This window comes from Eleutherodactylus coqui, chromosome 4 (assembly GCF_035609145.1).
Source record: "Eleutherodactylus coqui strain aEleCoq1 chromosome 4, aEleCoq1.hap1, whole genome shotgun sequence".
NCBI classification, from domain to species: domain Eukaryota; kingdom Metazoa; phylum Chordata; class Amphibia; order Anura; family Eleutherodactylidae; genus Eleutherodactylus; species Eleutherodactylus coqui.
This window is the reverse complement of record NC_089840.1, coordinates 237,410,859-237,438,825: the sequence shown is the minus strand read 5'-3', so window position 1 is coordinate 237,438,825 and position 27,967 is coordinate 237,410,859. Positions and strand designations below refer to the sequence as shown.

General features: G+C 42.9%; 1 protein-coding gene across 2 annotated transcripts in view; it reads right to left on the bottom strand.

Moving 5' to 3' along the window:
• Positions 1-5,450: 5,450 nt before the first annotated feature.
• SEMA4G (semaphorin 4G) overlaps positions 5,451-27,967 on the bottom strand; it is a 233,950-nt gene continuing 211,433 nt past the window's right edge. Inside the window, exons 15-17 of one of the 2 annotated variants that reach the window (XM_066600937.1) lie at positions 25,704-26,267; positions 25,119-25,514; positions 5,451-11,107 (exon numbers count right to left, since the gene is read on the bottom strand). In XM_066600937.1, coding sequence (XP_066457034.1) covers positions 25,441-25,514; positions 25,704-26,267 — 638 coding nt within the window. In that variant the 3' untranslated portion in view covers positions 5,451-11,107; positions 25,119-25,440. Of the gene's footprint in view, positions 11,108-25,118; positions 26,268-27,967 lie in introns of both variants that reach the window. The other variant, XM_066600936.1, reaches the window with a different exon arrangement.

The following is a 27,967-nucleotide window of genomic DNA, read 5'->3' as shown; positions in this document are numbered from 1 at the left end:
GCTACATTTGACAGAGTTGAACTATTACAATGGGTTTCCATGTGACATTTTTTGCAGCATTTTGATGTGCATTTTAACTGCAGTGTAAAAAACATTCTAAAAACCACACGTCGTTTACCGCAAATCGACACTTTTTTGCGATGCAGTTTTCCTAGTGTTGCTTCACCTGTAAAAGCCGCACGACGTATAACGTGACTTTTGGCGGAAATTAAAATGCATGTCGAAAATTCAGCAAAAAGCAATAAAAACATGGGGAAAAAAGGCTTGGAATAACTTTACATTAGGAAGATGATTCTGCTGGAGAAACTAAATAAACCAGTAATAAGAAGAAACGTTTTTGCTTTGTTTTCTTCATGTTTGATGGTGAATGCGATCTGATGGCAGATTAAACTTAAAGGGCAGAAGACTTCGGCCAACAACATACATGTCAGCCAACCTTAAAAGGGAACATGCCAAGAAAAGCTCCAAAAATAAACCGTTCTCCCTCCTTAGAGGAATGGCTTTGTTTCTACAGTTACTCATTTCTGAAATGATTTACAGGGCTTACTTAGCCTGGACGGTTGTTTTTGAGACTGTGACCCTCAGAGTAAAGCTGAGCAGTGTCCACCCAGTAAATGTAGAAGAGTGCATTACACAGCCTACATGGATTTAAATGGTCACAACACTTTACAACAACCTGTGTTAATATGATAGCCAATGTGATAACTAGTGCAAATCACTTTATTTACCTAAAATTAAGTGTTTGTGCTGCAAATATCCATCCAAAGCGCTGGTTGCTGTCATATGAAGTCCATCTTTACTAACAGAGAACACAGTATAGATGACTAGTGCTAGAGGAGAGTGATAGCTCATGCTGCCCATAGAAATCTATGGAGAAGAAAGGGAGAGGAGGAGAGAGAGACACGCTCAAAGATTTGGCTGCAGTTGAGACCAAATAAGTGATTTATAGCTACTGAAATCATATCTACACTGCTCAGTACTACTCTGCTGTCCTGTGTGTGCTATAAAGAGTTAGGAAACAGAATCTACCATTTTTCCATGTAGAGTGTATGGGAGTTATCATAGTAGCAATCTATACCCACCAGCTTAAAGACAACTGAAAATCAGAGATATAACTTGCAGAGGGGAAAACTGGTGGGAAATGCAAGATACAAGTGATATAATGATTAGAATTAATGTTATTTCTCATGTATATACACGGCAGCTTATTCTGAAAAGTCATCTGAAAGTGTGGGTATGCTTAAATGGAAGATGGTGGTCCTACAGAATAGAGGGCAGCACTAAAATCCACTTTCAGCACAGGCAAATATTAGCAGGTTCTTATTACCTCAACATACCCCAATAGGATATTTTACAGAGGATGGTCTAACCTAGATCTCTTTTTATTCTTGGGTTCCACAGTGATAACACCCACTGCAATTACTGCACTGTGTGATCGCAGCAGTTTCCATCAGTTATTGCTGCTAGCGATGCTGTATGTAAAGTGAAGGAAATTGCATGTGATTACAGTATAACTCTGTGACGGACGCATCACCCATAAAATCCCATTATGAGTCATAGAATCTGTCAATTTACCGGAAAAAATAGTGCTGCATGCTGTGCTACTTTTTTGGTCAAACAATAGATTCTGCAACAGAGGAGGCCCTGAACGTAGTTTCTGACATAAATGTCAACTCCGCCAAAGTGAGGCATAGAAATATTTTCTGACAATGTAATTATGTGATTTCATGCAGCTTCTGTAGGATAGCACTATCAGCCATAACCAGGGATGTTCCGCCACACAGCGACTTCTCTACCACGCAGCTAGTGCAAGCACAATATTGGCCAAAAAAAGTCCACTGTAGAGGATGGAGGTCATCATAGGAGAGTGATGGAGGTCAGTGAGATTATTTTATTTTAGAAATTATAAAATTATTAAGAGGGGAAAGCAGGGCCTATAAATTACCCAGGAAACACAGTGGGGCCTATGAATTACTAAGAGAGTACAGTGGGGCCTATGAATTACTAAGGGGGCACAGCAGGGCCTATGAATTACTAAGGGGGCACAGCAGGACCTATGAATTACTAAGGGGGCACAGCAGGACCTATGAATTACTAAGGGGGCACAGCAGGACCTATGAATTACTAAGGGGGCACAGCAGGGCCTATGAATTACTAAGGGGGCACAGCAGGGCCTATGAATTACTAAGGGGGCACAGCAGGGCCTATGAATTACTAAGGGGGCACAGCAGGGCCTATGAATTACTAAGGGAGCACGGCAGGGCCTATAAATTACTAAGGGGGCACGGCAGGGCCTATAAATTACTAGGGGGGCACAGCAGGGCCTATAAATTACTAAGGGGGCACAGCAGGGGCTATAAATTACTAAGGGGGCACAGCAGGGCCTATAAATTACTAAGGAGGCAGAGCAGGGCCTATGAATTACTAAGGGGCACAGCAGGGCCTATGAATTACTAAGGGGCAGAGCAGGGCCTATAAATTACTAAGGGGGCATGGCAGGGTCTATGAATTACTAAGGTGTCACGACAGGGCCTATAAATTACTAAGGGGGCAGAGCAGGACCTATGAATTACTAAGGGGGCACGGCAGGGCCTATAAATTACTAAGGGGGCACAGCAGGGCCTATGAGTTACTAAAGGAGCACAGTGGGACTATAAATTTCTAATGAAACAGCGGCTCCTATAAATTACTAAGGGGCAGAACAGGGCCTGTAAATACTAAGGGGACCCACATGTAAGCCTGCAGCTGGCCCTGTCCATACAGTATAAATGCTGCAGATTTTCTGTGTTTTACAATCCAAGCAATGTGCAGTAGATTAGATTTCAAGAAATCCCATCCATTCACCATGGACAAACTCTGCAGTGTAAACTGATCTGCAGTGCGGATTTTAAATCCCCAGCATGTCACTTTCTGGTGTGGACTTTCACCGCAGATCTCAGCCCTTCAAGTGAGAAAAAGAAACACCCACTGCAATTTACCAAAATCTGCAGCACATTCTCTGCTGTGGAAATCACAACCCACGAACCCCACATGTACCCTTCACCTTTATCAGGCGTTGGTCTGGATCAACAGCAACGGAGGAGTCAGGGTCAAGTTTCAAGAACATAACTGAATTATGAAGCCATGTTGAATGGATCCATAATACATTGCCAATAACTGGGGCCTATATTGTGCCTCCTAAACAATTTAGGAAAGTCTTGCATAGCTCCTATGAATCTTGTATTACAGACATTCTTCCCTCAGGAAGAAAGAATATTGTGCCTCAGATTGGCACACAAATTGTCTATAGCAGGGGTCCCCAACTCCAGTCCTCAGGGACCACCAACAGGTCATGTTTTCAGGATATCCTATGGTAAGAACAGCTGTGGCAATGTCTGAGGCACTGACAATAATTACATCACCAGTGTAACACTAAGGATATCCTGAAAACATGACCTGTCGCCGGTCCCTGAGGACTGGAGTTGGGGAACACTGGTCTATAGGATCTGTACATGATCAGTACACACCAGCAGGGGCGTAACTATAGAGGATGCAGGGGATGCGGTTGCACCCTGGCCCAGGAGCCTTAGGGGGCCATAAGGCCTCTCTTCTCCATATAGGGAGCCCGGTACTATGAATAAAGCATTATAGTTGGGGGCCCAGCAGCTTCAGGTTACGCCTCTGCATACCGGTATGGCATAGTTGTGTGTTTGAGCCCTGAGAGATATATTAGTCCAGCTGTTTCACATCGCAGTCCTTTTCGGTCATCACAGCACACAATGCCGCTGAAATGAAGTTCATTGATCTGTAATAAGAAGAATACAATTTGTACCCAGTGCACATCGCTCCCCGCACCGACTGGATAGAAATGCTTCTTAGATTCTTTCCTGCATCAGCATGAAGCTAAATGCATTAGATCTACCCAGATGAAAAGAACAGACACAGCCATCACACAGGGGTTTTACTCATCTTGTATCTTATGGTCTTAAAAATACTACAGTTTTAAGACATCCAGCCAAGAGAATATCTGAAAGGTTGTCCAGAGTCAGAGGATTTTCTTCCACAAACCGTGACTGTCAGCTGTCCATAGATTGGCTTCAAATTAGCCTTGCAGCCAGGCTAATTTGAGGTGAATGGAGAAAAGTTGCAATACCACACAAAACCTGTGGACAGGTGTGGAGCTGTTTTAAATGAAGGCAGCCATATTTTCAGGTGGACTGTTTTAGGTGGGCCCTTGGGCAAAAAAAAAAAAAAGTCTGAATGAGCTCCCTTGTGGTGAATCACAAAAAACCCAGCAGTAAAACTGCAACAGTGTATTCTACCGTGTTTTTTTAAAATGTCATTTACCATGCAGTTAAAATATCAGGTTAACTTTATTATATGGGTTGCTACGATTATGGCGATACCATATAAGTGGGTATTGCTGAAATAATGCTTTGTTATACTTAATACATTAAAGCATTATTGGCAACCCATTGGCACCCATTCACTGCAAACAGGCAGTCATTCAAAGATGAGCGATTGCCTGATTATACTGGGCGAAAGTCGCTCACTAGTCGCTTTGTTTCAGTGAACTGAAATGGAACGACTAGTGACTACTGAGTAACTTCTCACTCAGTATCATGTTGGATGCTGTGGGGCCAACAGTCACCCAAAATCGCTTGTTTCAGCAATTATCGATCAGTGTAAAAGACACAGAGCGCCGCATGCTGAGCACGGACAGCAAAGAAAGAAGGAGGCAGTGTCATCCGGGGTAGACAGACCGTGCTAAACTCCTTTAGTGGAAAGGATAGAATTTAACAGGGGCAGGCCAGGCAGACCACTTAGTGACCTACTGAAGCGGCCAACCATGAATCTGCCCAGTTAGGCAGATTGTTGTTTAGGCCTGGTGGGTCCCCTAGACAGTCTGACTGGCACCTGCCTAGGTTTGCCTGTGCCAACACCTGCTCTGAATCCGAAACAACTCCTTTGTCAACAATTACCCAATAAGTATTTGAACACTGATCAGTTCAGGGCAAATAATTCCATCTGTGCATAAAGTGTTAATGCCCAGTAATGTCTACTAACACTTCATCATATTCATTTGCATGTAAAAGGGCCTCTGTGAGCTATGTGCTGAGCCCAGCATATGGGCTGGGCTCTGCACACAGCTGCATTATTCGTGTTAAGGCTGCCGACACAATACAATGTAATCTCCCTGCTCCAGCTGAGAACACAGTATGCGGTCTGTTGAGAGATACATTATCTCTCTGCTGCTGAAAGATGGATTTTAAGTTCACCTTAAAATCATCGTTTAGATGAAAAGTGCACGATGGCAGCGTTTACACGCAACGATTATTGCTCATTTGCGGTCGTTTGAACGAATGTTGAGTGATAATCGTTACGTGTAAACGGGCCTTTAGAGTAATTGTGAGGTTACAGCCATTTAGCAATGTACTGCACCAATCCAGAACAACAACAAATATATCCAATAGGGCTGAAAATGAGCTTTTATTCCAATTATCTGGTTAGAAAACAGTTTTAAGCCAATAGAAACCAGTTTCCATAATTTCTCTAGGAATGCCAACTGCTAGCTCTCCTGACAGGTCTGTTGTAATAATCATGTGTTCATTATAAAACAACAATGCTGGAACATTTTTTTAAGAACTTAGCAGTGTCGTGCCTCTGTTATTCCTCCTGGAAATCTATTAATAAGATAACAACTGGGCATTACCATACTCATCGTTAACAGACAACACTGAGAAAAGAAACGGTAACAGCAAGCTGTCGTGCCATACCCTGATGGAAAACACCATAAATGTGTTTAATCTACAACTAATCTCAATCATCACTCCACTGATGGACTCCATTAATTGGGCAGGGATCAAGAATCATCCCCAAAGACCACATTTGTTGTCAGCTCTTGTCTTCTGCAGTACCTGCCAACAAGGTGATATGTACAGTATGGGGACTGACAAACCCACAAGGAGTCCATTCTAGTGACAAAACTGACATTTTATTGGATTTGGGACCAATTCTCCCATTAGAGGTACCTTTACATGGGGCATTGTCTGAACCATCGCTGGAGATAGTGGATTTGGACAGCAGTCATCACATGTATGTGCAGCCACTGAAAGGGCACTGAGTAAGAAATCTCTCACCTGTTGGAGTTGTAGGGTTTTTAGCTCCCCTTAAAGCCAAACCGTTAGCGGCCCATGTAAAACAGGCAGCCGTTCATCTATAAAGGACTGCCTGTTTGCAGTAAATGTAGGCGGGTGGCTGGAAGAGATCTCTGGCCTGCTCCACCTCCATTCTCTGAACCGGTCCTGTGTGACAGCACAGGACTGATAGTCTGTGGGATCGCTGTCGGGCACTTATACCATAAAGGTACAATTAGACAACCCCATTTCATACTGTATGCGCTTTTAAGGCAAATGAATATTAACCCTCTCCCCTCCTCTAACTAGCCAGAGCAGGCATGTTGTACTATTTTCCCCTTGCAGCGGCAGAGAGAACACCTCTACGTTTACCAGGTCTGCAATCTTCCAATTTTATTAGTGGGTCCCTTTAAATAAAATCTAGTAGTCATCTGACAAACAGTTAAACATTTCCTGCAAAGCCCATATAAATTATTTCTGTGTTTTCCAGTTTCACATTTCAATTAATCACAAACAATAATCATTTTGCAGGTAGTGAAACATCTGTGTGGAATAAAAATGATACTGAAGGTGCGAACAGATAATATTACACTCAGTGGAACGTGACGACTAATAATGAACAAATAATAACAACTGTCAGATAAAGTGAATGTATCCAGTACAGATGGAATGGAACTATCCCGGGTACTCGCGGATGGTAGAAATAACTACAAGGGCCTTTTACATTAGCGTTATGCTTTCCGTTTTGCCGATCCGGTGTGGGAAAAGCAAAACTGAAAGCAAACGTTTCCGTTGTCAAGCGGGAGGTCTTCAGTTTCAATCCGTTTCTCTATTTCCCGTCTCCATTCTGGATTTTTACACTGGATCAAAAGCGCTTTTGTTTCCAGCTTTAAAACGGAATACAGATGGATCCTTTTTTAACCCTTTCCAGTCCAATTTGTATCCTGGTTTTCCTAGGGGGCTTACTCTTTTTCTGCCGTTATACAATGGCGCTATCTGCTGGCTAAAGCCAGTACTGCATGAGGTGACATGTTGAATAGGCTCTGACAGCAGAGAGGCTGGCAAAATACAGTAAGAGGAACCCCGACGGACGTCTTCCAACATCAGAGCTGTACAGCCTTAAATCATAATGTCTTCACAGGACAGACAGTGGACTGGAAAGGGTTAATACACTATACTTAATAGGAGGTGGATGGAACTTGAACATCTCCCGTTTTCTACATCATGGTGGTTCTTCAATGCATATAGCTCATTGGTTAACACTTTTGCCTTGTAAAGCTGAAATTTTGGGTTAAAATCTCATCAAAGACAACTTTGGAAAAACTCCATATAGCCATCACTCTTGAACCTCCCAACTTCAGCACTGCAAGCAGTAGTGATAACAACTGAGCCACCACACCTTGTAACACTGGGATCCCAGGTTCACGTCTGACTATGGACAACATTTGCATGGAGGCTGTATGTTCTCATTGTGTTTACTCTTCTTTTCTTTTCTTGAGCATGGTGGCTCAGTCATTCGCACTGCTGCCTTGCCGTGCTGGAGTTGTAGGTTCAAATCTGACCAAAGGTGTTGGCTGTATGGAGTTTTTCAAAGTTGATGTTGCACTTTATGAGATTTGAACTTAGGACCCCAGTATGGTAAGGCAACAGCTATATCATGAAACCACCACTTTACAGATGCTTTCCTTTCACTTCTGATTTCTGGATCTATTGAAAAACGCTAGAGTGAACTTAGCCTAAACCAGTGGGTGCAAAATATAAATTGAAACTTTATGGGAAATGTTCTCCATTGACAGAAGAGTTGTCCACATTTTAGTGCACAAAGGCCTCTAGAATTATGGCAAGGTGAAAATTGTAATTGTGCGCCCATCACCAGAATTTAGAACTGGGGCAGGTCATTAGTGAACGTCTTATATGCAAAAAGCTGCCCCCTTGTGTTCCACCTGAAACCTCATTGACGGTGCATCCCTGCCTGTGGGTTTGCATTCATGCCTGGCTTCCAAAGTTCAGCAACTAAATTCCCCTAGACCACGCCTTGCATGGCTCCACTTGTGACAGTGCCACCATATTACTAGCATATTCTATTCAAGATATTGTCATGAAAACATGTCCAAACATGTGAGCAAGTATGAAAAAAATACATCATCATGATGTGGAGCTTACAGGGGTTGTCCAGTTGTAAATCTCCGATTATCTATCAATAGTAGATCTGTGGGGGTCTGTTGCCAGAGGAGTCTAATTGATGAGCTATTCGCCAGGCTGGTCTGCTCATGCATCGAGATGATTTCTGCAAGAAGCAGACAGCTTTGTTCTCACTACAGTGGCCAGGCTTGGTATTGCAGGCAAAGTTCCCATTCACTTGTTTTGCTCGGAGCCATCTGCTACATGTAGAAATCAGCTCAGTCCACAAGCGCTCTAGCCGGGCTTATAGCTGGATTGGCAGGGCACCAAGGCAGTGGACCTCCACAGTTCTACCACTGATGGCCTATCTGTAGGATAAAGAATCAGTATCTTACAACTGGTTAACCCATTTAAAGTGAATATTCACCGTTTAACACCATTTAAGTTTAGGTGCAAAATGCATTAAAAATTCAGTAATATATCTTTATGAGGGTCGGTGCTCCTTTTTTGCTAACTAGCACACAACGTCAACCCTTTGCAATCCAATTTTCGATTTAGAGTTTCCTAGGGGGTCTTTCTCTTTCGGCCATTATACAATGGCGCCATCTGCTGGCTAGAGCCAGTACTGCGGTATAAGACATGCTGGAGAAGCTTCCAACAACAGAGCGGCCAGTAATAGACAGTAAGAATACCCTGCCGGACCTCTTCCAACGTCAGAGCTGTACAGCCTTCAATCAGAATGTCTTCAGACGTCAGAAAGTGGATTGGAAAGGGTTACATTATATGCTTTGCATTGCAAAGGGCGAAACCCACAGTGAAAACCTGGAGCACGAGTTCACATGCTACTGATTTAAAACCCACATGTCAGTTCCTGTATGGATCTTTTCTGGATACTTTCCACAACATGTGAATGAGATTGGTTTAAAGGGGTATTCCAGTTACTGCATGTTTTTTTCAAGTTTCACTAGATGGTTGAAAAATGGGGACTAACCACTGGGACGCCCATTGATCTCAAGAATGGTGATCAGGTCACACATGTCCCGCTGCCGTTCCACTCACTTCAATGGGGCTGACGAAAATAAGCGAGTGCTTTGCACTCAGCTATCTCATGCAGACCCATTGAAAATGAATAGAGCGTGGGGGCTGCGCAAGCGTGATTGATGCTCCATTTAATCTCTGTGGAGGCTGCAGTGAGGAGGACACAGGAAATGGGACCCAGTGGTTGGACCCCGACTATCAGTTTTCACCCATCCGGTAACCAGGATACCCCTTTAAACCTCACCTATGTCTCTGCTACTGTAAATGCTGTGGATTTTTGGCACGAACATTCTGCATGGTAAATACGCAGCGGACCTCCCTCGTGAGAACATACCTCAATATTGGCATGATATATATATATATATATATTGCTCTACTGTCAGGGCAAAACAAGGTTCAGGCATTTGGACAAGACAAGATTCTTTGTTCCCCCTAAATATGGGGAAGGGGTGCCTGGTAGTGGTTCCCCTCCTACCCCTACTGAAATAAATACACACACCCAGTCCAGTCAACCGTTCCCGTTTTATGGGGGCGTAGATGGAGACAGCCATCATGCGAATGATCGTTGTCTTTGAGGGCGCTTTATGCGTCGCCAATTTACTGTTGATTTTGTCCCAAATTTTGGTGCAAATCTGTAGCAGATTTCACCTCTCCAATTTGGGTTGAAATCAACTCCAGATCTGCACTAAACTCCCCGCCAAAAATCTGCAGCCATACGCGAACGCACTCCGAATATTTTTTACCTTTCGAATTCCTCGCAATTAAAGCCCACCGGACCTCATTTATACAAAACGGTTGCGGACATAAACAGATTCCAGCTAACGTTTTTCTACTTGGAAAACGAACACTGACTGGTTACCACGGCAACCCCCGCACAACGTACACGTGTTTTCACGAATGGAACATAGTAGGCCTCCCTCATCTAAGCTATTGAGAGAACAAAAGTGCCTCGTCGCCTGCAGCAAGCGCATTTTATTCTGCAGTTCGGTTTTGGAAACTGAAAGCTGAATTCTGATAGGTTGCTACGGGCAACCAGGCCTCGATTTCTTAAGAGGCACTAGGCCCACAGCGGGCCTGAGGAGAATGTGATGCGACATTCAGCAAGATATTCCCACAAGAAAAGCGTAATTGTTCAGTAGATGCCTTCACGAAACATATCTGCGCCTGTGTGATAAGAAACGCAACGGTAAACAGAAGACAAATATGGCTGAACCCCGGGCAACCGAAACAAGCGAAGGCCCAAAGAAAACTCCTTTTACAAACCAAATCTAAAACTGTGACAACATGGAGGCCGATCAGACCTCCTAACAATGACAGGAACGACTGTTTGAGCGCCGCGGCCTATAGAAGGCCCTGCATCCGTTGTAGTAGTAGTACCAACAGATTAGTTCAGTCATCAGTCTCCGTTTTTGTCGCACAAGGAGGCGCCGTAGTCCTGAAGAGCAGCGCTCCCGCTAAAGTGCTTTATTCAGCATTTGTAGGATTTCGAGCAAAGTGAAGGAAAAAAACAAAAAAAACGCAGATGTGTTGTGGTTCAGGTGCATTCTGGGAGTAAAATCTTGCTTGTCCGTGTACATTTTTCGTTCTGCTTTCGTTGAATATTCGCCCATTAACGTGTGTGCAGTCACCCCGGAGGTATAAGAGAGGACAGCTGGCGCCATTAACGACCATCTTGAATAATTAGCTCCTAATGGCGGATGCAGTTATTTGCGTGGCATTCTCGTCTGGATAGGTTTATAATCACCTCATCGTAATAAAAGCTCTGCTGGCTCATGCTTCTTCATCTCCGCTCTTCAGTACCTCCTCTTGTGGCCGAATACTGTATGCATGCCCTATAGGGAGAGGAGAGGACATTAGGCACATTCATAGTTGTATAATGGAGGGAGATTACGCCACATTTTTAGATTTTTGTTCCCCCTCCCTGCTCAGACCTTATGAGACCACTCTGAACCATAGGAACATTTAACCCTTTCCAATCCAGTGTCAGCCCTCCTCCTATATTAAGATTTCCCTGCATGGCTCAGATGTTGGACGAGGTCCGACACGTTTCTAACAGTATGCAGGAGGGCACTGATCTCGGAGACTGCTCTGCATATGTATTAACTACATATGTATGTTACAGTATACAGAACAGTGCTCCATCGGAGCGCTGTCCTGCATACTGCAGCGTACATATGAAGTACAGCCTCCGACATCAGAGCTCTGTCCTGTATACTGTAACATGTATATGCCGAACAGCCTCCAACATCAGAGCTCTGTCCTGTATATTGTAGCATACATATGCAGTACAGACCTTGACACCGGAGCGCTGTACTGTATAGTGTAGTATACATATGTAAAACAGCCTATGACAGCGGAGCTCTGTTCTGTATACTGTAACATACATATGCTACAAAGCCTCTGACATTGGAGCGCTGTTCTGCATACCGTAGCATGCATATACATAACAGCCTCTGACATCGGAGCACTGTCCTGTATACCATAGCATGCATATACTTAACAGCCTCTGACATCGGAGCGCTGTGCTGTATACTGTAACATACATATGCTACATAGCCGCTGACATTGGAGCGCTATCCTGCATACCGTAGCATGCATATAGATAACAGCCTCTGACATCGGAGTGCTGTCCTGCATATCGTAGCATACATATACATAACAGCCTCTGACATCGGAGTGCTGTCCTGCATATCGTAGCATACATATAGATAACAGCCTCTGACATCGGAGTGCTGTCCTGCATATCGTAGCATACATATAGATAACAGCCTCTGACATCGGAGTGCTGTCCTGCATATCGTAGCATACATATAGATAACAGCCTCTGACATCGGAGTGCTGTCCTGCATATCGTAGCATACATATAGATAACAGCCTCTGACATCGGAGTGCTGTCCTGCATATCGTAGCATACATATAGATAACAGCCTCTGACATCGGAGTGCTGTCCTGCATATCGTAGCATACATATAGATAACAGCCTCTGACATCGGAGTGATGTCCTGCATATCGTAGCATACATATAGATAACAGCCTCTGACATCGGAGTGCTGTCCTGCATATCGTAGCATACATATAGATAACAGCCTCTGACATCGGAGTGCTGTCCTGCATACTGTTAGAAATATGTATCTGACCTCGTCTGACATTGCAGCTATGCAGGGAAATATTAATGTCGGACGAGGGGCGACACTGGATTGAAAATGGTTAATAAAACCATCATGATAGTTCATTTTTAGGTCATTCTGTTGAGTAATTCAATGAATTCACAATGCACTTTCCCACCCAAAATATTAGGTTTCCGCTCATGAACCCCAAACAATGTTAATCGGCGCTTATATGTTTTACTTGAAAACTATTAATTGCAGTGAACATTTTAACTAGATTTCCGGAACTTTCTGACTTTTTCTATGGAAATATTATTGTCATGGGTATGATATAAAGAACCAATACTTCAGCACCCAATATTCCAGCCTCACAGTGGAAGACTTAAGAACGTTTATCATTTACGATAAATGCAATAGATTTCAAAATCTGAAATAAAAGGACAAAAGAAGAATATGTGATCATGGAGATTCTAATCAGGAGGTAGCTACAGCATCTATACCCTATACTGTTCTCCAGTTGTAAACTATTGTTGGCCCATCCTCAGGATAGTCTTGAAAGTTGCCAATATAGGGACCCCCACCAATAGACTGTTCTCTGCCTAGTATGCTCATGTACGGAGCCCATCTCTACAGGAAGCAGACAGTTCTGTTCTCATTGGAGTGGCCCAACTTGGTAATGAATGCAATGCACTGAAATGAATGTAAACTTGGCCTGCAATATCGAGTCTGGCCACTGCAGTGTGAACAGAGCTGTCTGCTTCTGCATTTATAGTGACATTTTCACTGCGAACCAGAGGGTCTTTTTAAGTCAGCTATTGGCACACCCATGGCCCCTACCCTGGATATTGAGTACTTCCTGCAGAAATGTCTTAGCATGTAAGTACTGTTGCTACAGTGTTTTAGAGCTATGTATTAGCACAATATATTATATTCTGCTGTCAGCTTTGAAATTTGAAGCAAGTAGAACCATGATGTAGACCATGCAGCAGCTACTCAAGTAGACTGTCCGGCAGGGAGCATAAGAGTACCTGCACATGGGCACATACACGGGACAACTTATGTGCCCAGCAGTATCACTTTTGATGCTGTGCTTTCACATAGGAGCGATGGACATTGAGCGAATGGAGATGAAGCGCACCAAAGATTTCTTCCATTCACTGTGAATAGGCAGTTCAAAGATGAACAACGGTCTATCTAGCAATTTTTTTCTCAGTTCCCAGTGTGTGGCTGGGCGCACATGGGCCAACCAGCTTCCCCCAAAAGTTGCATTTTATGCCTCCACCATAGTTACAATATAATGCAGGCAGTAAAATAAAGTAGTATGAATGTAGATTCATTGTTTCTAAATAGGGACAACTTGTCATTCCCTTCAAATAAATACCCTGTTTCCCTGAAAATAAGACATACCCTGAAAATAAGACATAGCATGATTTTCCAGAATTTTTGAGGATGTAAAATGATTTTTCAGGCTTTTTGAGGATGCTTGAAATATAAGCCCTACTCCAAAATTAAGCTCTGCCAACAGTTAATTAAAAAAGTCAATTTAAATAGTGTCCAGGCAGCTATACATGTAAAAAAGTTAAACCTTTTTGAACAAAAATTAATATAAGACACTGTCTTATTTTCAGGGAAACACCGTAGTATCAAAATCTCGCACATTTGTCACCCAGAGGGAAGCCGGAAGCTTTTGGCAGATGTAATAGAACTAATTCTCTCCCTCATAAGCTTAAACAAACCCCAAGAACTAGAAGAAAACATTTAGCACGATTGGCATTCACAATGCAACATAAAGTTCCTGTTTTGTTCAGCTTCGGCCACAATTCTACAGAACAAAAACTTGTTTTCATGGCTGAAACAGCAATAGATAAAGGACATTGAAATGCAAAGGACTGTGCGGAAGAGCACGCAATGCAAGCGGAAGAAAGACAGTAAGCATGTCAGTTATCATGGCCGATTCAACAAGAGATAAATGGGTACGAAAGATGGATAGAATTACATAATTCTCCTATATAAAGGAAGGCTTTCTTGGGGCTTTTCACACGGGCTCAAATTTGGTCGTAGGGCAGTAACACGCAGAAAATCCGCTGAACTGACGGCGGTATTAGACAGTTCTCCATTCCGCATGAAAATCCGCATGGAGGTGTGAAGATTTTGTCAGGAAATTTTTTGTGCGTTGCTGGAAGTGACAGGATTTACAGACACTATAGCTGAGAGTATATATATATATATATATATATATATATATATATATATAGTGAGGGATTAGCGTTTAGGATCAGTAGCAACCTGGGCATAAGCAGTCAGAGACATTGACACTTGGGATTGAATCCTTAGTCCAGGCTTCGCCTGGGTTTATTTCAGTGCAAACAAAGCAAAATACAAGCCTTAACACCAGGCAAACATAAAGTAAATCCTGCTCGTCTGAGCACTTACTAAACATGTAGCGTCCCTGTCTACGTACTGGTAAACAAATGGCTCCTGCACACAGCCAGCCAGGACTCTCAGACCTGCAAAGGTCTCAGCTCTCCTCCTGGCCCTGTAGGCCCAGGCTTTATAAGGCCTGGTACAAGCCCCACCTGGTACGTGGGAGTGATCATCCCACCCTTCACTTTGGTCACTCTAGGAAAAGCCGGCCCGGATTATGCGGCTTGGAGCCACTTACTTACTACAACGTGTTAGTAGCTGAATGCTACTAACACTATACTGCCGGCTTCCTCCACCGAGCCCAGGCTGCTCGGTGGCACGTATCTGCCCAAGCGCTCCCCAAAGCAGCATAGGAGAGCATCCTAGGCGAAATATATATGCCCTCCAGCACTTTGCCGGTCACCGTCTCACAATATATATATACATACATATACACACACACACACAGTAGCTCACAGTAATAACCTACACTTATGGATAAAACTGAGGCACAATTGTATTACTGCTATGGGGAATTTATATGTTGTTAGTACTAATGTATAGGCAGGAAAGATTACTTTTATATGAGCAACTGTATTGGCAATACCAATAGTGTGTGGTTTTCACTACTTTGACCTCTAGAAAGAAACCTTGTAAATGTCTTTGTCATCCCCAATCTGAATCTTTAACCAGGTGAAAGAAAGCCTACCGAGTGCCATCACCGACAAATGAGTTACATCTCTCACTCCCCCAATAATCTGGGTTTTCTCATTTTACCAGCCTCGGAAGGATGAGTCAACCTTGATCCGCCTACCTGAACCAAGCGGGGATTGAATCCGCAACCTTCAGGTTGTGAGCGAGAGCTTAGGACTGCATTTCTGCTGCCCTAACACTCTGCACGACACGAAGCTCTTAGTACATTAGTACAGAGTGGCAACTAGGCTTTGCTTCAACCAAGATAAATATTCTGTTTATTGTCCTTATGATAGGTCGTCAATAGCCGATTGCGAAGGTCCGCCACTCAGGTTCAGCTGATTAAAGAGGCCACGGTGCTTGGGGGAGCCCTGCAGCTTCTTCTCAGGCATGTGACATCACATTCTTCAGTCACATGGCAATTGGATTGAGTAGTAAAACTAGGCACAGCCACTATGCAATGTATGGCACGGTTTCCGGTATGGCAATGAAGTTAGAGTGGTGCTAACCCAAGAACCACTATCACTTTAATCAGTTCATCAGTGAGGATATTGAGTAGCAAACCCCTTCTTAACTATTGATAACCTATCATGAGGGTAGATCATCAATAGTGTAATCCCAGAAAACCCCTTTAATACTTCGGTTAAGGCATAGTGGCTTATTGGCACCAGCACCCTAGTGCAAATGCTCTGCCATCCACCCAGCTATGCCCCTGCATTGGAACAGTGTATTCGTTTTGTGATTTATGAACGGTACACAGTATCAAAATCTAAAAGGTAGTACAGGTTCTAGCTCAACGGGGTGGAATGTATCATTGTATCTACATTATGCAGATGTCTAATTCGTTGATATGACCATCCAGAAAATTGGGCAAAATCTCTTGGATTGCGTCGTAGAGGCATCTAGTGGTTAACAAGCTCTACAGAAGCGGGAAAAAGTTTACTACATACAGGGAGCCTCCGAGAGCCTTTTTACAGGGTTGAGCCACTTTTAGGGCCTCAGGTGGTAAGACCATTCATCTAATCACACCACAACTCTTATAATTTGCATAACTGACTGAGATGGAACTGTATGCTGCGTTTTTCAGCAAAACGACCACTCCTTCTAAGTACTTGATTTTTTTTTTTTTGTACAATGAGTGTATTTCAACTGCTTTAGTATTTCAACTACCCGCACGCCATAACTGAATTCAATTGTCTCTCCGTAATGAGCCAACATATTGATTTTTTATGGCCTAAAGAGATAAAATAAGTAATTACTTGAAATCCTGTTCAATAATGAAGCATCTAATTCACAACACAATCTATCTGAGAGCTTACTAGAGTCGGAAGATGTCCAAAAGGCAATGACCATAATTTAAATATCATGGCAGATTATGTTTGGCTGGGCTTTTTTTTTTTGGAGGAAAGGGTTCTGGCAGGAAACAGACTTGCCATAACACATTAATATCTGATGAAGAAAGGACACCTACAGATATAATGGATTGTGATGTAGATCAGCTACTGATTCAAAATCCTTTCTGGATTGGAGCTTCTTGGCTTCCAAGTTCAGGTCAAGACATTTTGGAGCATGTTCGCTCATGAATACAACCGCATTATATTATGTTCTACTAGGACATATGGACATCGTAAAGGAGGAGGTGTGCCTTGCTTAGGGAACCCCTATAGTAACCAGAGAAGAGGGACAGTAAGGGTCTTTTTATGCAGAGCAATTAATTATGTAATGTGCTAATAAGTCGTTTGCTTTCAAAGAACATCCGCTTACACGCTCCAATAATAGTTTCCATTTTTCCGTCATTTATTTGTCATAGAGTGTTCAGTCCATCGTTGGTCTGTCAGGGCGTCTAGAAATGCCTCGGAATGATTTACCAATGACTGAACGATCACCTTTTACACGGAACGACTAGCGAATAGCAAACAATGATTTTTAGGTCTGCATAAAATGTATAACTATAAGCGAACATTTGACGTTCAATCATTGGCCTTGATTTCGCACAATTCAATGATTATTTGAATGAGAATCGTTCCATGTAAAAGGGCCCTAAGAAAGAGCAGCTCCCACTCTGATAAATACGGCCTGGCGTTCTATTGGATGGTTACCCCTTCATGGAATACTACATGGGATATGTAGCCGGACAGAACTCTAGTCAGTACGGTCATGAGGTCAACGAGCTGCTCTGGTTATGACCAGAGAAAAAGTTGTCTTGGTGAAAGAACTCCTTTAGGCAGGGTTCACACGGGGTGGAACTGCCGTGGAATTTCCATGTGGACTTTCCACACAGAAATTCCGCTTGCAATCTTAAGCCAGAGACTAAGCAGCAAAGTGGACGAGATGTGCAGAAATCTCGTCCACATGCTGAAGACAGTTCACTGCGGCCAAGCCACGCTGAAACTCACCTGCCGCGTTGAATTCAAAGCCGCGGCATGCCTCTTCCCTATGGGAAGAGATGGCCGCCGCGGAATAAGCTGCTTTCAAAACCCACGCCAAATGTTTCAGGACTTTAGTTGCGGAAATCTCGCAGAAGTTCTGTGTGGTTCGGCTGCAGACATTCTGCGAGATTTCCACACCTTGTGAATCCAGCCTTAGGACACCTTCACATGTAGCAAACTTGGGTGCGGATCCACACCAAAATCCTTAACATATTTTGGACTGTGGATTTTAGTCTGGATCTGCGGCTAATATGAAGGGGTGAAGTCTGCTGTGGATTTGTGAGAAAATCTGCACCAATGGTATGGATTTTATCATGGTTTTTGTGGTGGATTTTCGGCAGCAGCAAATCCAAATCTGTCATATAGGGGGGATAGTGAGGTTCTAACTTAGTTACTTATCTAGACTTGATGGAATGGCTTTCACTCGGGGTTATATAAACACGACTTGTTATGTATATTCTCATTTCCTGGCCACTAAAAACCGAACCAAAGTGCATTTTTACAACAATCCGATTTATTCTCCCAAGAAAATAACTCCAATTTCTATAATATATTTTAGCAATATATTTTAATAGATTTTCATACTTGTGTGTTTGAAGTGGAACATTCATTGTATCATTGAAAACTCTCTAGCCAACAAGAAAACAAAATCCTTCTGTTGCAAAAGTGAAAATTATTTTCTGCAGCAAGCATAGCTATTCTTTCATCGATCTTACATCCCAGTGTGACATGTAGCTAGAGAGCTGAAACGGACAGGATCCTATATGCTCAGCCAAGGCAGCGTAAATCATCCATGACTAGAGTGGAGTTTATAGCCTTAGCTGCTTTGCACATTGGGATTCTCTATGCCATGTTCCTTCCTTTTTGGATTGCATTAGCTGGTGAGCATTCAAAATGTCATTGGAGGAGGTCGGAGTGAACCTGATCTTATCGATGTAATAGCAAAAACACAAAAGGGTATAACATACATAAAAAAGCTGAGGATATTTTATGTAGGCGACATACCTTCCCCATCTCCTCTGGTTTCAGGACAAAATTCTGTCCCAGGACAGGAGGGTCGCTTTAACTGTCCAGAGCTGCATTCACAATTCTGCTGACTGATATTGGAGGTGACAGCTGGTCAACAGACACAACCAAATGATCAGCAGAGCTGCGAAAATGCTGCTCATTGACTGCTGTAAAGATGACATTTCCCAGACCACAAATCAGAACAACCTATGAGCAGACACTGAACAAGCAAGGAATGCTGGGAGATTTCACTTCCGCAGGTCTGGACCCAGATCTGGACAATCACACGGCTCAGAATCGGGGTGAAATAAGCAATGCATTTATACAGTATAACAACCTTTTTGCTTAAATTACTCTATATGTAAACTGCTGAGAAATCCACATTTCTTTCCCCATGTGTTTGCAAAAAGGGGACAGAAAAGGCTTTGAAAACCCCATCGGCGTGTAGCGGAACAATCCACGTAGATTTCTGGTGTTTTTGCAGATTTTTGAATCATTGTGCAGAAAGGTTACCAAAATAAAAAGTGAAATCTACTGCAAAATCCACATGTAATAGATGATTTGCGCATGGAAAAACACATCTGGGGTATGTCCATCATAGACATTTTAATACAGGTGAGTCCCGCACCTATCTCCATAACTGTAGTCGCCCGACTTCCAGGCAAGGGATGCTTGCTTGGCTGTTTCTTTAACCCCTTAAGGGACTAGGGTTTTTTGGTCCTAAAGGACCAGACGCTTTGGGGGTTTATATCCCGGTGGTAGTTTCATGGCTCTGTTTATTTTTTCTTTAGCTACCAAAATTTTTTTGCTGTGTTTTTTCCACCATGACATATAGGGCAATTTTATAAAATATTTTCTTTCCCTTTTTTGGTTTGATTAGGGATAAAAAGCTGGAAAAAAAAAGAATTTCAAAAACATTTATAGTGGTTTATCTTTAAAATTAAGAAAATTACGTTAAAATAAAGTATATTTTATTTCGGACATTTTTGATATATAATTTGTACACTCTAGGATTAACAGGGCACATATGGCACTGGGTTAGGTTGGCGTCGGATCAGGCTAGATATTATACACATGCACATATCTATATCTATAATAATAATAATATTTATATGGTGCCAACATATTCTGCAGCGCTTACATAGGCAGAGAAAAAAAACAAGACCACGGTTACATAGTAATCAATTGATGGAAACAATAGGAGTGAGGGTCCTGCTCCAACGAGCTTACATGCTACAGATAATGGGGGGATACAGAAGGGGCTGGAGATGTGCACTGTATGGCGCGGTGGAGAGTGAGGGATGCTATACATACAGACAATGGTCAGGTCGTATAGTGGCGGAATCGGGATGACTGCAGGTGCCGGCTGATTACGACTAGCAGGAACTGCACTTGCTAGGACAGGGAGCATGTTATCAGGCGGAGTACAGAGGGGTTTGGTTTAGGGGATATGGTATGCCTCCCTGAAGAGGAGGAGCATTTTCAGAGCATGCCTGAAGTTTAGTGTGTCAGTGAACGCCCGGATATTTTTCGCAGCGCGTTCCAGAGGACCGGTGCTGCTCTGGAGAAGTCTTGGAGGGGAGAATGAGAGGTTCGAATTAGAGGGGCACTTAGTCTGATTTCGTTAGTGGAGCGGAAGGCATGGGCTGAGTGGTGGATTGAGATGAGGGATGCAATGTAGGGCGGCACAGTGCTGTGGGGAGCTTTGTGGATGAGGGTAGTGACTTAAATTGCATTCTGTATTTGATGGGCAGCCAATGCAGTGACTGGCACAGGGCAATATGACTTATAATTAATTCCATGGTACTTAAAGCATGCATTTCATATGGTACTTCCATATTTTTGTCTATCCCCTGCGTGTGTGGGTGTGTATGTATATATATATATATATATATATATATATATATATATATATATATATATATATATATATATATATATATATATATATATAATAAATCAGTGGGGTTTCTTGCCTGGAATCTCCTGCTTACTTTCCCCTGCCCAGGGGTGGCAGCACCGCAATGATGTCCAGAAACAGCAGGTAAAGTCCAAATGCTGGTTCCTCTAGCATTTATTTCAACACAGCATAGGTATTCAGTCACATACAGTCCAGCATATCATATGCAACTTCACACAGTTGTCTGTCACAGTGCACACAGCAACGCATACCGCTTCTTCCAGCGGACCTTCCAGGAAGGTGACTTCGACCCGACAGGCAATGAGTGAGGGGCCAACTACCCCCTGTCCGCTCCATGCTTCCAGGTCCCTCACAGACCAGCACCAGGTGTACATAGGCCTCAGGCCCAACAGGCCTCAATGGACCTAAGCTCCACAGGCTTCAAGGACCCAGAGTTTGTGAGGGAGGGGAAATTTAATCTGTGTAGCTGCACCCTTGCAGGCGCAGGTTAACTAATCCAAAACACAGTGACTGTGCTCGGGGGCCCCCACAGGCCACTCTTGCTACTGCACTGTCACATAATATATATTTATTCTGTTCATTTTTTCTTTAAACGTATGTTTGTAACAATTTTTTTGTCCCCCATGGCATTGTTTTTATTTTTAGGTTCGTTTACACTTTTCCACTGTAGCTGGGGCATCCAGTTACAGTGGAAAACATCCCTCTACTAGTCACTAACAGAGCTCATTTGGATATGCAAGGCCCTTGCAGCTCTGCCATAGCAGGCGGGCACCCAGCGATCACGTGATCGCCAGGTCAAATAGCAGAAGTGGCACTTTTTCTACTCCCAGAGAGAAGTGGTTAAAAACAGCTTCTGCCTTCTCCTCAGCTGTCAGTAATAGCCGAGGACCCAACCTGCTTTTGCTAGATTGCAGAAGCTTTAATCCTGCACCGTATTTTTAGCATAGGCTGGGATCAAAGCCCATGACCAAGCTCCATAACTCTATAGTGCTTGGCCCTTATTGAGTTAACTCCCATAGAAATGAACTGAGAGAGCAGCACACATATCTAGTCACATGTACATAGATTCCCCACCTTACCAGGGGTCATGGGCTTTGGGAGACCTCTAATCTGTAAATACATGCAGGTCCCAGAGGTAGAACGCTCACCCATTAGGCATTTATGATATATATGTCTATAGTGGAAATGCCCCCTTAACGTTAAATGGTTTAGTAAAAAGAATAAGACGATCTTGTGCACAAGTTCTTCATTTTCCTATAAACCACCACCTATTACATTTTCATTACCAGAACAATGATGGTGGGTTTTGCTAAAGGCTGTTACCTCAAAACACTCTTTACTTGATACTGAATGTACATTATTCTGCCTGCATAAACCAGATAAGAAGACACAGCGTCCATTGTTACCGAAATGTCAAATAAGACTGTGATGTAGGATGTTCCCTGAGCTTCACAAATATTTTTAGGATCCGTCTTGCAGATTAAATGCTTTATGGTGTATGTGAATGAAGATCATAAGACGTGATGTAATGAACAGGGCTGCAGAGAAGTAATGGCAACGCAGGAAATATACAGTGCTGTGAGAAAAGTATTTGCCCCCTCCATTTTTTTCCCCATTTTTGTCACACTTGATTGTTTCAGATCATCAAACTACTTTTTCAATACGTATTCGATCAAGACAACCCAAGTAAAAGACAGAATGCGGTTTATACATGATGATTTTATTTATTGAAGGAAAAATGCTATTCAGCCATACTTGGCCCTAGGCGAAAAAGTAACTGCCCCCTTAGCTACTAACTGCCTTGGACAGACAGTGAACCAAATGTTCAGTTGATGAATCAAGTGAATTGTCAAAGAGACCGCAGCAGCGAACAAGCTGAAGAACGTAGATACAAGTGCACACTCGAAGATCCCTCTTGTGTTTTTGTAAACACTCAGTAGTCAGGCTGTGAACTCGGCAATCAGTGACCATGCATGGTGGAGTGTAGAAATAGCAAATACACATCCACCCAAAAATTCAGCCTGCGCAAATCCTCCCACAACTGATCACTGTGAACGCTTTCAAATAACTGCAGTTCGTGGGCTATGGCAACTGTTTGGAGTGAATATTTGGACAATAATCACCCCACGTAAAGATGTCTTTAATCGAACCGTTAACAAATAGAACGGACAATTGGGTTTAATTTCACTAGTCGCAACCAGGCATGGTTACGGCTAGACCTGTTGTGTCGCAACATCACTTAAATAGACCCTGTCTGGCGATGGGAAGCCGGTTAGAAGGTCTCAAGAAACTGATGCCACGTTCCAAAGAAACTCAAATACGGATAGGAAATAAAGTCATTGACATCTTCCAGTCTGGAAAGTGTCATGAAGCCCAGGCTCTGGGACTCCAAGTAATTATAATGAGCCTTTATGCACAAATGGAAAAATGTGGGAACACTGGTGAATCTTCCCAAGAGTGGTCGGCCCACCAACATCTCACCAAGAGCTCATGGACAGATCTGGGAGGTCATAAAAGAAGACAGACATGTAAAGAACTACAGGCCTCACTAGCCGTATTTAAGGTCAATGTACATAATTTCACAATAAGAAAGACCCTTGGCAAAATAGGGCATCAATGGGAAAGTTGCAAGGTGCAAACAGCTCCTGACCAAAAAGTGACAAATTTGCAAATGTGACAAATTACTACAACTAGTAGAAATCCGATAAAGGGGCAAACACTTTTTCACAATACTGTATTTTCAATAGAAAGCACTGAATGTTTCACTTATTATACCATGCATGGTGACACTAGAAAAGCTCATGAGGCCACTCAATACCCCCTTCTATCAGCCAAAACAGAGTCACCACAACGAGCAGCTCTCTGGAGAACAAAGGATAACAATCTTATGGTCACCTATTGACTTCATTGGGTGAAATGTATGGCTTTGTTCCCATCTACTAGATGCAGTACCATTTTCCTGGTGATAGCTTTCACTGGATCAATTCGGCACCACTGGTATCCAGGGTACAACTGTTCGAGTGCTATGTTATTTCCAATCATAATGGAAACCTTGACACTGATGTAAACCGAGCCGAACACTATACTTCCCCTAGACATACTGGTGGTAATAACTAGTTTCTAAAATCTCAGCAATTGCCAACTGAAGGCAGAACTGTCATGAGGGGGGGGGGGGGAGGGGGCGGACAACCCCTTTAATTTTTGCATTAATCCGTCTTGTTCCTTATTTGACATTTAGGGTGGCTTCACACGAGCTTGTTTTTGCGTGTACATAGGTGCGCACCTACATACGAGCAAAAACACGCGTGTATGCAGCTGCGTACATTGTTTTTAATGTAGCTGCAGCTGCTGCCCGTGGCTCCATTGAAAACAATGTTCTGCCGGCACCCCTGCATTCTTTTCAGGGAAGGACTTTACATATAAGCCCTTCCCTGAAAAAGAAACATTTAGTGTAAAAAAAAAAAAAAAAAAAATACTTACCTCTCCGCCGCTGCCGTGACCCCCACGGGGATGAAGAACACATCTGCCACATGAAGCAGATGTTTCCTTCACCCCCGCTAGTTAAAAGAATTCCCTGCTGCTACATCTGCCACATCTGTGGCAGATGCAGCAGAGGAATTCTCTACCGCAGCTGTCATACATGACAGCTGCGGTAGAGAATCCTACTGCCGGAATCCCTGTCATTGGATTTCAGGGAAGGGCTTTAAACATAAGCCCTTCCCTGAAAAGCCAATAAAAATAGTGCCTCCTCTCCACCCCCCTGAACTATTTTCAATGGGGAGAGGCGGGACAGAGGCGGAGCTAATTCTCGAAACTTAGCCCTGCCCCCGTTCCGCCTCCTCTCATTGAAAATAGTGCAGAGGGGCGGTGAGGGGGTGGAGAGGAGGCAGAGAGGGGGCGGGAGCTCAGAGCACTGCTCCCGGCTCTTCCAGCCTCCTCCCCCTGCAGAGAGAGACGCCGTATATCTGCTGGGCGTGAAAACCCAGCCGATATACAGTCGTCTGAATGCAGCCTCCACCTGTTTTAGGGGTAATAGTTTTAGCGGTGTTGGCAGACACGTACCACCCAAGTTTCTAGTCCATGCCGAACCAAACTTTTATCAATGTTTTACCTGAAACATGGTTAGATTATTTCAGTTTGCTCCACACAATGAAGGCGACTGATGCAAAACACACGGATGTTTAGCACAACCCTATCACAGATGTGAAGAAAGCTTAATGACCCAATTTTACAAAAAGTACCACATAAATAAAATGTGCTTTTATTCTACTTCAGAACCTACCTTTATTATGTCATTATTTTTCCATTTTGCTTTGGTCACAGTTCTTCCAAAACAGACTGGAGCAGGAAATCCTCTCCAAGGAGGCCAAGTCTCCATGTACATGTCCATCTTACAGCTTACACTTCACAGCAGAGGAGAACCCTGGTACTCCACAGATAAAGATTTGTAGTGTAAAAGTCAAAGACTTCCACAGTGTTTGTTTATATAAATAAAAATAGAGATAAGTATGAGTAAATGAAAATAGAATAAAAAGTTAATCTTTAAAAAATGATTGTTCATTGAGGTAGTATTGTGTTATATCACTGTCTCTTAGCAGCTTTTACTAAACAGAACTTTCATCCAACTTCTCAACCAATTGCGTATGTTTCCTCTTCTCCAGGATCTTGCTGAGCTCCTCTGTGAAGGAATTATACAACGGTGAGCTTGCCTCATCATTTTGTCTTAAAAGCATATAACTATTCCCATTCATTTTCCTTAGCATGTTGGGAAGAGTGCTGATCCCATTGGTGAACTCTGAGGGTAGAGGTGGTGGCGGTGGAGGAGGAGGAGGATTTAATTTGCTTGGGGGACTAGTTGGTGCCTCACCAGGAATAATCTGAAGACATCCATCGGAATAGTTGTTCCTCTCTTCCGATTTGTCTTTGAAGTTTGATGACACGGTCTGAAGCTCTACGGCATTCATTCTGGAGTTGGCGGTGATGTATTTACCTTTTCTTTTCTGCTGGCAAGATACGGAGACTAAAACGATAGACAGAACAAGGCATAGCCCACCAAGGATAGTAATTATGGAAATGTACACAAACTCCAACTGGGAAGAACCTTGTGGTGCTGGTGTCGGCAACTGGACAAAGGGGGTAGGTTCAGAGTAGATCTTCCCTTTTAGCTCCAACAGAACACTGACATTATATGAAGTCACTATGGCCTGCAGCCCTCTTTCTTCAGAGTAACAACTATATTCACCACTATGTTCTAGAAGAGCATTGGTGATGAGCAGTCCATCGTTACCCACTCTATGGTGAGCATCATCACTATCCAGTGGGTCCGAGCCATTTACAAACCACTGTGGCCTAGCCAGATTAGACCGGAGATCACACTGCAGAAGAACATCATCGCCTTTCAAAACTGTTCGCACTTTCTTTATCGGAGGAGCTGAAAAAAACAAAAGGTTTTTGTATAATTTCATTCAAGACCACAGTTTAAAAGACATAAAATGTCATGATGTATTAATAGGCTTAGGATGGAAGGGAATCAATAAAAGGTCTAGTGAGCCTATATATATTTACTGCTCAATGAAGCACAAAGAATGTGTTTTGATTCTCCCTTCTGTTCTTAACCGCCCTTCTCCTCAGCCTAATATTGATTTGTCAGATTTGATTCAGAAAATCCCAGATGATAAATTCTGGGCGCCAAGTGTGTGCACTGAATACCGATACAAAATACTCACTTCGAAAGTATAAGTGCAGATCAACTCCCAATCCAGAGATTCCAATGTCATAATAATGACCTATAAATCCCTGTTCTGAATGGCTTTGAGGTTTTATTGCCATACTTGCCATGATCAGAAAGCATGGCACATTTGCTTATATCAAGTAGCCCCTTTTGAATTATGCATCGCCAAGCATATCCTTGTAATGGGCTATTTCATAGAATGGTAGAGTTGGAAGGGGCCTCCAGGGTCATCTGGTCCAACCCCCTGCTCAGTGTAGGATTTACTAAATCTTCCCAGACAGATATTTGTCAAGCTTTTGTTTGAACACTTCCATTGAAGGAGAATTCACCACCTCCCATGGTAATCTGTTCCACTGATTGATCACCATAAATGATCTTGGTCTTTTTGGAAATGCACTGCATCTTTTTCAAATCTTCATGCCTACTATTAACAAATCAAATGCACAGACTATTACAGCACTTTGTCTTAAAGGGAGCCTGTGATGTAGGCAGCATATTATAGAGCAGTAGGAGCTGAGCAGATTGATATATATATATCTTTGGAGGGAAAGATTCAGTATAACTTGTATCTTAGTCATTAAAATTTCTGCACTTTCTATGCTTAGGAGTCCAGAGGGTGGTCCTACTGAGTGACAGACAGCCAACCCCATATCACTGTACATAGAGATAGCTGTCAATCACTGATAGGCCCGCCCATTGGACTCCTAAGCCAAGAATGGGCTAATATTTAAATGAATAAAGTATAAATTATACTAATTAATTCCTAAATAACCTATATAACAATCTGCTCAGCAACTTCTGCTCTATACTATCCTGCTTAATGACAGGACAACATGTACATCATGGCAGGTTCCCTTTAAGAGGAATGTGTAGTCAAAATGATTTCTGGTACGTCATAGATGCTTCTGAAAAGACCATATTAGTGAAGTCTGATTTCAGACCACTAATGGTTTCCAGAATGAAAGTGCTCTATGTAAAGCTCAAACCCCTTCTGCACTGCTCAGACATGTCAGTTACTAAAATTACGACACAACGGGCTTCCTAAATTCCATTCAAATCAATAGCAATGAGCAAGGAATGTTGCTCAGACTTTGGTTACGGAAAACCTGACAACGCCAAAGGGGTTTCATTGCTCTATGGTTTACTCTGATTGACAGAATTAGCAAAGTCTTCCAGTCTACAGTGCCTTGGAAAACCATACAAGCATGGAACTCAAACAATCAGAAACTTTTAATGAAAACCAGTTACAAAGAGTCTTTCCCTCTTTAAGGTGTACATAGCTTTAAGCAGACTCTGATTCTTCAGAATCCTCCATAAACCTGTATCCTTACTGTACCATTCCCGCACCCACACGTTATCTTCCTATGACCATCAGTTACCAGCCTCCGGTTTTACACCAA